At 38.6% G+C, this 11822-nt stretch overlaps 1 protein-coding gene across 1 annotated transcript; it reads left to right on the forward strand.

The window, feature by feature from the left end:
* The first annotated feature begins 774 nt into the window (after positions 1–774).
* On the forward strand, positions 775–10549 carry vps29 (VPS29 retromer complex component). The gene is made up of 4 exons (XM_028824900.2): positions 775–893; positions 5728–5919; positions 8056–8291; positions 9953–10549. The coding sequence occupies exons 1-4, from the start codon at positions 891–893 to the stop codon at positions 10068–10070; spliced, it is 549 nt and encodes a 182-aa protein (XP_028680733.1). The 5' UTR covers positions 775–890; the 3' UTR covers positions 10071–10549.
* Positions 10550–11822: the final 1273 nt, after the last annotated feature.

Genomic DNA, 11822 nt, shown 5'->3' on the forward strand with positions numbered 1-11822 from the left:
ACCAAGCACACACTAGGGCCAATTTAGAATCGCCAATTGACCTAACCTGCATGTCCATCCATCCATGCATTTTCCAACCCGCTGAATCCGAACACAGGGTCACGGTGGTCTGCTGGAGCCAATCCCAGCCAACACAGGGCACAAGGCAGGAACCAATCCCGGGCAGAGTGCCAACCCACCGCAGGACACACACAAACACACCCACCACACACTAGGGCCAATTTAGAATCGCCAATCCACCTAATCAGCATGTCTTTGGACTGTGGGAGGAAACCCATGCAGACATGGGGAGAACATGCAAACTCCACGCAGGGAGGACCCGGGAAGCGAAGCCAGGTCCCCAGGTCTCCTAACTGCGAGGCAGCAGTGCCACCCTTGAATCAAAATTTATCTTAAAATCTAGAATTACATTTTGTAATAATTTAATAATCGCAAAAGGAATGGCTTCCAATACCGTTCAATAATATTTTTACTTGATATTAAAATTTCATATCTCTTTAAAAAATTCGAATAGACAGGTAAATGCCCATTTTTAAGAAACAATTGTGTTACCAATAAAATATAAATTTTAAAACAGTTCATGATAAATGTTTTAGTTTTGTATCTAATATCTTTATCAAGTTAAACACCCATGAGGGGATTATGTTCGTATGTAATCAGCCAGGAAGACAATGCTTGCCTGTGGAAATTAGAAAGTTTCAAAGGTAGCTTATGTAGGGGCAATGGTTCCTGCGTCTTTTGAGCTAATTCGCTTTCCGTATGACGTTACATTCACGCGCATGTTGATTGGCTACTTGCAGACTCCCTTTTTCCGGAGACGGCTAGGTGGTGCAGGATCTATCGACTGTCGCTTTTGAAGTGCAGAGGTTGTTAGTGGGGCAGGTTGAAAGATGGTAAGAAGTCCTTGTGGTGAGAGACTGTGCGTTATTCGCAGGATGTCAGTTTTTTTGGGGGGCAGGCTTCTGCATGTACGCACGGATTATAGAGGGTGGGCTGCCGTTGCTTGGCCTAGTAAAGGAAGGTGGAGGCTTTGGATGGTGATCTGTCACATGACTGAAGGGAGCCGAAAAATGCAGTAAACGATCATGTCCTCCTCCTGCTTGATTAACGGCAGATGTAAAGATGAAGAGTTGGCGACAAACGGAGATGCAGTTCCTTTTCTTTATGTAATGTCGTGTTCTTCTATAATCTAATCTGTTTTACGTTCACAGACCCTGAAGCCATGTTTCTTCGCATGAATCATATTAACAGAAGTAACTGCTAATCCCGATTGTTTGTCATAACAAACTCGCTGATTGAAAACTAACTCTTAGAAAAATCAGTAACCTGAAGTGATCATCAATTTTCTTGAAAATGCACACTAACCTTGTCCTAACTGAATCCACAATTAAATAAGATTTTTTTATTTTTATTTTACTTTATTGCACTTCGTATGTGCCAGTACATCAAGGTTATGTTAGGTTAAGGACATCGTGAGGCTGCCAGTTAAGTTCAAATCCAATTTCATTTGTCACAGGCAGTTATACACACAGTACATGTTGAATTGGTAGACTCCGAGACAATAAACAATAGTACACTACTTTATAATATCTATAAAATATCAGTAATAATTATTATGGTAAATGGAATTTATAGTATGCATTATATTAAAATTATAAAAATATGTAAATAGCTTAAGAGAGAGAACAATAGAGCAATATTCTAGATGTGGATAGACTGTAGACAGACACTCCTGGTCAGTCTCTCAGCTCTGGTCTTCAGGCAGTGTTACTGTCCACCAGCACAGAGAGGAGGCTGTCCTTGGGATGGCAGTTATCTCCACTATATGCTTTGCCCTTGTCCGACATCACTTTTTTTTTTATAGATGTCCTTGAAGTTAAGGAGTGCACACCCAGTGATGTGTTCTGCTGACCACACTACCCTCGGCATAGCCTTGTGGTTACCAAACCAGGAAGTAATATTTTCTGTCAGGATCCTGTTAGTGGTGGAATGGGAGGGCATCCCGAAATTCCTTGAGGTGTCTGAGTGCCTTTTTCACCAAGATGTTGATATTCTTGACCGAGGTCAATGAACGCCAAGATATCTGAAACTGTCCACCCTCATCACCAGAGTACTGTATTCTGAGGTGGTGGTAGTGCCTCTACTGCTTTCTCCTAAAGTCTACAGTCAGACCCTTTGTCTTGCTTTTATTTAGGAGTAGACTGTTGTTTTCACACCACTCTGACAGGCTCTGCACTTCATCTATGTTGGCCTGCTCTTTATTGTTAGAGGTCAGGCCTGCCATAAACTTGATGATAATGTGATGTATAGCCATGCAGTCTGTTATGTAGAGGGAGTACAGCAGAGGACTCAGAACGTAGCCCTGTGGAGTGCTTGTGTTTAGAGTAAGGGATCATGAAGTGTGGCCACCCACTCGAAACACTTGGGGTTTGCCTCCCAGGATGATAAAAATCTAGCTGCACATAGAGGTGTTCAGAATGAGGTCCCTGAGCATGGTGATGAGCTTAGAAGGGTTTATTTTGTTAAATGCCAAACTATAATGTATAAAGAGCAATCACATATGACTCCCCCCCCCCCTTGTCCAGGTGGGCCAGTACTGTATGCAGAATCAAGGTGACGGCCTCCTCTGTGTGTCTACTGAAGTTTTTTGGGAAATTTATTTGGCCCAGTTGTTTTGGCAGTGAAGTGTTTACGTAGTTCTTGACTGGCCTTTTGAAACGCGTCATTGCTATAGGCATTAGTGCTGTGGGACAATAGTCATTCAAGCAGTTGGATTTGATTTCTTGGGTATAGGGACAGTGATGGATCTTTTTATTGCATGTTGGTACAACTGACTGAGTTAAATAGAAGCCGTTTCAGAGTACGATGAATTGCTATCATCAGAGCGAAGACTTCTTATCTTGCCTGGCTTTTTTTTCGCTGTAAACATTTTGTGTTTCTTTTTAACATATCATTAATTGATAAATATGTGTGTAAGCTGTACATTTTACTTAGTATGACTCTGAGATTATTTGCACATATTTATTCAATGGCGTTTAATTTAGAATTGGTATAACTGTGCATCAGTCAGCCCGGATCCCGTTATTAAGACACGCACGAGTGCTCCAATCCTGTGTCGGCATTTACTGTCCATGTTGTTAGCACCCAGGAAGACGGCTACACAAATAGTCAAGCACAAGTATGGTGCATTCCAGGTTCACAGCGTGGCAGCACCTTGAAAAGCAGGTGTGTAGTTACAGGCTGTGAACCGACACTTTGGCGTCACTTCAGGTTTGATTGTACCATAGCAGGAAGTCTATTGGCGTACTAACTCGTCTTACCACTCGTGCAGCCGTTATGTCTTATTTGACATGGAGGCCCTAGCGGCCTGTTGGCACAAACCAGGATCAACGAGTTTGGCAATGTACAGCTGGCAAAAATGTTTGTAATAAGCTAGGAATATTTAATAGTTGCTGTACACAATGCTCATTTGATATATTTGTTATGTCTTTCCATCCTTGGGTGACACATAAAATATTTTGTAGGGCAGTGTGTAGCTTTAACAAGCCTGTTATCATATATGCCTTCTCCAGTGCCCACTTTATTGGAGTTTTAATTTGAACAATCTGTACTTTGCTAGTTTATTTAAATGGACCTATTCAGTTCTATTGAATTTATTTAAAGTGTCACTAAAGTAACGTTTATTTCCTTGTTTTATCATTTGACTTAAAATATAAACAAACAAAAATATGCCCTTCTCTGATTGAACACCATACCGTTCCCATAGAAGTTTATCAGTCTTTAAGTACATTTTTTTTTTTTTTTTTTTTTTTTTAAATGTGTTGTTTTTACAATGTCTTCTAATATTACGTTTGATTTTATTTTGCCATTAATTTTCCCCTAATACTTTCTGTTTCATTTTTTGTTAACTTTTGATCATTTTCATCTTGTTCTTGAACCCATTGTCTACAATCAACTTCTCCATTCCATTCAGGCTGGTCACAGAGTAAGTTTCCCCTCTTCAAACTGCTGGTGGAAGCTGGGCTTGCATAATTAGTGCTATGGCTTTGAATAATACTGTATGTGTCTTTGAAGCTGCTCTCTGTAGTAGTGCTTCTCTGTCTGTGTTAAGTGTCTGTTGCTGTTTTAATCCAGGGTTTGGGATTAAGAATTTTGTGCCTCTTTTTATTTTCATGATTAGGAGTCTCATGTTTACTGATGTTTCATATTTCTGTTGAATCTGTGTGGTAGACCTTTATGTAAATGCAATGCTCCCATTAGGTGAGTGAGCACTTGAGCCGATATGTCCAACCATACATAAGATGGTTTAAAAACATCACTCATTGATTCGTGAATAAATGACTGAAAAACGCAAAAAAAAAAAAATGCACACGTTGGCCCCAAGTGTATGTTTGTGAACATTTCTTAGGTAGCGGGTCAGTTATAACCTTATCATCTTCTTAGAGTATTCCCTTCTCTGTCAGCTCGGTTCCAGTGTTCATATCTAAGCCACTATGGCCCCTAAAGAATATTGGTCTCTGTAGTTTCCTGTTAGATTCTGCCATTCGTTATTAACTAGCAGATCCCCAAAGCCTTCCTTGAGCTCCGTGGCCTTGGCTGGTGCTGCATGTCCGAGTCTAAGCGTTATTGATAAGCCCTCTGGTTCTCCGATACCAGTCAATGCCCTAGTGTAACAGACAGGTATACATCGCTACCATGCTGTCCCTGTACCTGAAACAAATCTCGTTTATACCTGCTGTTCATGGAGCGTGTCATTTAATGTGGTGGTTTACATCCATTTAGAAGTTTGTAATACAGTTTACTGTCCAACAGAAATATGCCTCTCTTTCCATCGTTTCAAGTGGTGAGCAGTCTCCCCATTTGCTGTCCCATTCTTCTTTTCAATTAATCCTAGTTGATTTAGTCCCTTAAGGTTCAGAGCCCTTCATCTTACGTATTTTGCCATTTCAACAGATGCAAGTGTGTGGCTGGCAGTTAGCATGGTATCATTTATAATTCCTAAAACACCAAAATGAGAGCAGATACAAGTTGTCTGATGAAATGCCACATTCTAGTAGCAGCGAGAACCAATTAAGAAATTAGCTTGAAGAACAATCTGAATGTCCCAGGGCTGAGATTAAGAACTTGTGTCCGTTTGTTATTCATGGCTGGATGTCTTGTTTTCTGTGTTTTTCCCAGCTTTAGTGAACTCACACAAAGAAATAATAATAATAAAGGAATAATGTATAGTATCTGGCTTGTACAGGGTTGATGTGAGCCACTAAAACCGTCTCGGGCCAAGCTGTGTAAGCTCTGGTTTTAGTGGACCCTTTAGTGCTGAGGGCATAGGAGCAATGTCGATAAAATGGAGTTGTCTGCCCAGCATGGAGAAGAAATATGAAATGTTAAACCAAATTTAATTAATAATTTTTTTTTAAAGCTTTCTCATTTCAACATTTTAATGGAAAAAAAAACATACTGTATTAGAGACCTATCACCTATCTTTGGCTATTCAGTTACTGCTGTTTTCCATAGGTTAGTATTTGTTTTCTTTATTTTAATAGTTAATAGCTGATTTGGCAAAGGTGAGTTCAAATAATTTGCATATTAATTCTGAAAGTGAATGATAAAATGGTTCTTTTCTCTTTAAATGATTCTTCTATTAAAACTCCATTGTTTGCTCTTGGATTGTCCTGTCTTTTAACCTGATGCCAGTTGATTTTTGGTTTTCTTTTTATTTTTGGTAAGTTGGTTCTGGTTCTTGGAGATCTCCACATTCCTCACCGCTGTAACACGCTGCCAGCAAAGTTCAAGAAGCTGCTGGTACCCGGGAAAATCCAGCATATCCTGTGCACGGGCAACCTGTGCACCAAAGAGAGCTATGACTACCTGAAGACTCTGGCTGGGGATGTTCACATTGTCCGCGGAGATTTTGATGAGGTTGGTCCCGAAGATGCGCATTGTTGATCATGTCTCAGTGTTTCTAATTCTTTCTTCCCATTGCTTGTTTGTTGGACATCTTTGTCCAAAGCAACTCTCAAGTCAGTTCTTAATCGGTCATACGGTCAAGTCAGTGTTGTGGTTAGAATTGCACAGCCAGTATTGCACACTCTGGCTCAGAACTTAAAGGATATGTTCTGCATTTTTCAAGTAGACGTTATTTCTTCACAAACATGGTGTACAGTATATGCATTGACTACGTGAAATTGTATTCTGAAACTAATTCAGCCTTTTCTGTATATTAAAAAAACAGAGCCTGTCATGGTGTTGTATAGTGGAAACCATGGGGCTCGGAGTATGACCATTTTTAAAATTTATAGAAAACACTTAACTTTAGAACACAATTTTGCATGTTAAATGTGTGTATACTGTGTTTATGAAACATACCAAACATATCCTTTAAGGCAAACTGCCTGTGCTTGCTGTAACAGTTTGTTTTCTAGGCACTTTATGTCCATGTAAAACTGTTTAACGATCAACACAAAGTCATCTTTATATTTAAAAGTCAATGTGTGTGTGTATGTATGTATGTTCCAACATCACTTCCGAAAGGCTGGAGTGATTTTCATGAAACCTGGTACACACATTTCTCATTGGTCGACTAAAAATACTGTAGGGTGAACTTACGGTCTGGTATGCTCGTTATCATCCAGTTGACACTCGGAACGACCACCAGAGGGCGAACTGGAGGTGACTGCCAGCATTCTTATGTTTGAGCGCCACTGAGCCCCTGTTACTTTTGAAATTAAATAGAGTTTGCCGGAACTGAGCGTCAACTGGATGAACATACATACAAGACCGCAAGACAACCACTTTAGCGAGTCTTAGTCGTTTGTTTTTATGACCGTATATACTCGCGTTTAAGTCCACCCACGGATAAGTCGGACTTGATTTTACTGTATAATTTCTGGTATTTTATAATGTCGGTGGTGTAAGTCGAATGCGGAAAACTCACGCTGTTGGTCCAAGAGATTACGATATGCTAACGTCCACCTGAGAGAGGAACCACGGAGTACACGGCTGTTTCTTCTATGTGGGTGCGGCAATGCTCTGTATCAGCGTGTGCTCCTGACCTCGCTCTCTCTCTTTTGTGCCCACACAGTAATACCCGAACTATTCCGAAGTGACGTTTGCACTGTGTTGTGTTTTTTGTATCTCACACCCTCATACACCTTTATCGTAAGAGCATCACTTATCTACTATGGATCGTTCGATCAGAAGAAAATATGAAGCTGGTTTTAAATTAAACGTCGTTGAAGCAGCGAAAGAAATTGGTAACTGCGCTGCTGCAACAAAATTAAGTACGTCTGAGAAACTTATGTGAGATTGGACGAGGAAATGTAAGTGTCGCATTTTTGAACGGGCGTAAAAGTCGGGGTCCCTGGCAAATAAAGGTGCTTCATCTATATATAAAAGTCTATGTATGTATGTGTGTGTATGTATGTATGTTCTAACATCACTTCCAAACGGCTGGAGCAATTTTCATGAAACTTGGTACACATGTTCCTCATTGGTCGAGTAAAAATATACCGTAGGGTGAAATCAGCCCTAACCCATCTCCTTCTGGGTTTGTGATCTTGCGGTCTTGTATGCATGTTATCATTCAGTTGACACTCTGAACGACCACCAGAGGGCGAACTGGCGGTGACTGTTGGCATTCTTTATGTTTGAGCAGCACCACCACCGAGCCCCTGTTGCTTTTGAAATTAGACTTGGCCGGGACTGAGCGCCAACTGGATGATAACATACATACAAGACCGCAAGACAACCACGTTAGTGAGTCTTCATTGTTTGTTAATTTATTTTTATTTTTAAAGTTGTGTTTTTTTATTATATTTTTCTTAATTAAAAAAAACACTTCATTTTTCTTCTAGGCAACACTGGGTAGTTCAGCTAGTAATGTTATAAATACCGTTTTAAAGTCTTTGAATCATTTGTATTTGTTTATAGTTAACAGTGTAGTTACTCCTTAGACACACAGATGATAAAGTGGGTGTTCTCAGAATCTGCATTGGTTATGTCCTCTCCGTTTTTTTTTTTTCTTTTATTGCTTTTAAATTTGAATTTTTCTTACAGAATTTAAACTATCCTGAGCAGAAAGTGGTGACAGTTGGACAGTTTAAAATTGGACTGATTCATGGCCACCAGGTTATTCCTTGGGGAGATGTTGCAAGTCTGGCCCTCTTGCAGAGGCAGTTGGATGTGGACATTCTCATTTCTGGGCACACGCACAAGTTTGAGGCCTTTGAAAATGAAAACAAGTTTTATATCAACCCTGGCTCGGCCACTGGCGCCTACAACGCATTAGAGAGGTGTGTGGGTTCACAGTTCTTAAATCTGTTTAATCATCGTGATTCCACTTTAAAATGAGCTTGTCGGAAAATGTTAAGACGCCACTCTCCATTCATGTCTGTGGGCCTAAATGATATAGCCTTTAAAACGGCAAATGTTTTCATTATCCAAGTAATATACAGGGGTGGGCAAAAGTAGGTGTACAGTTGTTTGTATGGAAAAAGACATGCAGGGTATGATAAGGAACGATCCGAAATAATAACAATAATTATAAGAAGAATATTAAGACAAATAATACAAATACATGATACAATAATAAATAATACAAGAATAAACTCTGTGTTTCGTATACTCACAATTGTAAACATGTTTTTGCCCACCCCCCGTATTGTTAGGGGAACATCTGACCATGTGTTCATCCCCATTGTGTTCATAAATAATGAATCTGGGAGCTGGAGCTGTGTAACTCCAACAGGAAAAGGAAAAAATGGACATTTGAACTTTGGAGATTTGGGGCATCACAAGAATTGTAATCAAATGACCTGTTTATATATATATTATATACTAGGGGGGCTACGCTCCCCAACCCCCCTGCCTGCACTATGCGCCAGCCACTTTACATCTCTGATGCTCTCGTATGTGGATTTCACTTTCACCAAACAACAAATCTTTTAATTCTCGCGGATACGCCTCTTCATTGGAACGAAACACTACTTTCCCTGATGGCAACACAAATTAGACGATCTGAAAGTCTCCGACTTAAACTTTAAAGCTGAACAATATCTGCATAGTTCTGTCATATCAGCTATGTCCATATATTCAATCTCTTTTTGCTTTTACCTTTTCGTCAATATCGCATTGAATTTTGATTCTGTTTTATGAATTACATCGTGACAACGCAACGTATAACTGCCCAAGAGTATCGTATTGTTTCTTTCTCTCTACATGAACTGTGTCTGACAATAGCATTCACACAAATGACAAATGATTGAACTGTGGGCGTGGTTATAAATGATTTAGGTGTGGGCGGGGCTTTTCAAAGTTTCTTTGCATAAAGTCTTGTCCTTCGGGGATTTCATTTTCACCAAACAACAAAACTTTTAATTCTCGTGAAATACCCCTCTTCATTGAGAAGAAACACTACTTTTCCCTGATGGCAACACGAATTAGACCATCTACAAGTCTCCGACTTAGTTTAAATCCGAACAATATATTCAATCTCTTTTCACTGTTCCATTATTTCACAGAGTAATAATTTCCGTTTGTTTGCACTAATGCGACCTTTACTGTCACTTTTTTGAGACTTTCGAATTTTTGTTCTTCCATTGTCTCTAACTTGCTCTACATGTGTATCACGGCAACATTTTGGAATTCTTTATGACATTCTACGTTGTTTTATTTCTGGCCCGGGCGTGTTTAAATATCTTGGCCCAAAGTCTCATTACGGGACGTGAAAGTGTCTCTCTGAGAAAGTCGCGTCTCGTCTCTCTTCCCAAGATTTTTTTTATTATATTAGAGGTGTGTGTATATGTATGTATGTATGTGTATATATAATATATATAAATTTTGTGTATATACTTATAATAGTAGTATATTTAGACATTAAAATGTCATGAATGTGCTGATTCTGCTGCTATTTGCCTTTAGTCATTAAAACAGTTTTGTTCTGTTTTGCTTTCAGCAACATCATCCCATCCTTTGTATTAATGGACATCCAGGCATCAACGGTGGTGACATATGTGTATCAGCTGATTGGAGATGACGTTAAAGTTGAAAGAATTGAGTACAAGAAGTCCTAAAGAAGCGTCCTTTCAGTGTTTTCAAAGTGTTTTGTATGGGCATTTGTGTCGTCTGGCTTAGTCATTTACTCACACGTCTGTTTCTGCAGTTATGTTTTATTAGAAGTTATTAAATGCTTTTTGTTTTTTTTTTTTTTTGGTTTTTTACTAACAGCTTAAATATTATTTGTGAGAATGCACACAAGTATGTGTGCTCTCAATAATTACGTAATTTGAATTATTATTTGAGACATATTGTATTATATTTGAGACATTTTTTTTTAATAATTAAGATCATTGACACTTCATCTACCAACTGTATTAGATATTTTTTGAAACACTAGCCAATTCTGTAGGATAAATATCAATAATGGCCATCAAATGTATTTAATAAAACATCCTCTGTAAATTTATGTTTAAATACTCTTTTTTTAGTGTCATGTCTAAGAGGTGATTGTTGGAATAACTTGAATAAAAATAACATGCACTGAAAACAGAAACATGAGACTGTAATTTTATTGACAGTTAAAATTAATTTATACCAAACTGAAGACACTGGTAAGGAATGTGGTTTGAAAACATGAACAGGTTTATGCTAACTTGAAAGGATGCAGTATAATTTTTTAAGCTTTTTATAGTGTACATTTATATATTTTACATAGGTTTTCTTTTTATTTGCATATATACTCTGAGCATTCTTTTTATTACTTTTTAGGCTTGGTGCCCATTGAACATGTCCTAGAGTTACTGGGGCATACTTTGTTTCTTACATAGAATTTTGCATCCTTTCATATTTGGGTGACATTCAGAAACATCTTGGTCCTGTATGATAAACGTTAGTAAATGTATGTGGTGCTCTGTTAGGCAATAGTAAATTAATAAATAAATTAACTTATTTTCCATACAAGTTTATGCCTTTTACTGTTGTTCTCCAAGTAAAAGTAAAAAAGCAACTGTTTATGATTTGATCTCCCTAAGTGCGTCTACGACTGTTTCGTAATTGCAGACCATTTCTTGCTTGTGGGTGAAGCCCTTATTTAATCAAAGTTGTGCTCTTAATCAGTGCAGGCAGGAATTAATGGAATTATACGCTTCTAATTCTAAGCTGTATTAATCGATGCATAGTAAGGTCTTGAGTGTGAAGAAATCAATTCTGTATCTGCCTGCGTTTTGGATATCACAAGATTTTTTTACTTGTTTTTTTTATGTATTGCATTTTATTTCAAAACAGCAGTGAATGGAGAAAAAAAAAAGAAGACGACTAACGGTAACAATGCAATCTAAAGAGGTGTCGCCAAATACGTGTCATCACTGCTGGTGAATGCACAGAGTCAAGTAAGTCACTTTACAAGGAACTTTGTTAAAAGTAACAGAGAAATGTGACTGTCTTATACCATGACCTTTTTTTTTTATTTTCCTTTGTTAAAAACAAATTTTGCGGTATTATGAATAAATTACATGTAGGTTGACATGGTGGCACAAATGTTGGTGCTTTTTTTACCTGGGTTTTAATCCAGAGTGCTGTCTTTGTCTGTCTGGCAGCTGCACTTCCTCCCTTTTTGTGCGGACTTTTCAGTGGCAGCGCCAACTCTGCTCTCATATGCCAAAGCTGCCCAGGCTGGGTTAACTGGTATTATCAGGAGTGGGTTTTAGGATATCATGTTGTGTTAAGCATATCAAAGTTTATTTTGATTGGCATATTCAGTCAGTCAGTCATTATCCATCCCGCTATATCCTAACTACAGGGTCACAGGGGTCTGCTGGAACCAATCC

This window comes from Erpetoichthys calabaricus, chromosome 18 (genome assembly GCF_900747795.2).
Source record: "Erpetoichthys calabaricus chromosome 18, fErpCal1.3, whole genome shotgun sequence".
Taxonomy (NCBI): domain Eukaryota; kingdom Metazoa; phylum Chordata; class Cladistia; order Polypteriformes; family Polypteridae; genus Erpetoichthys; species Erpetoichthys calabaricus.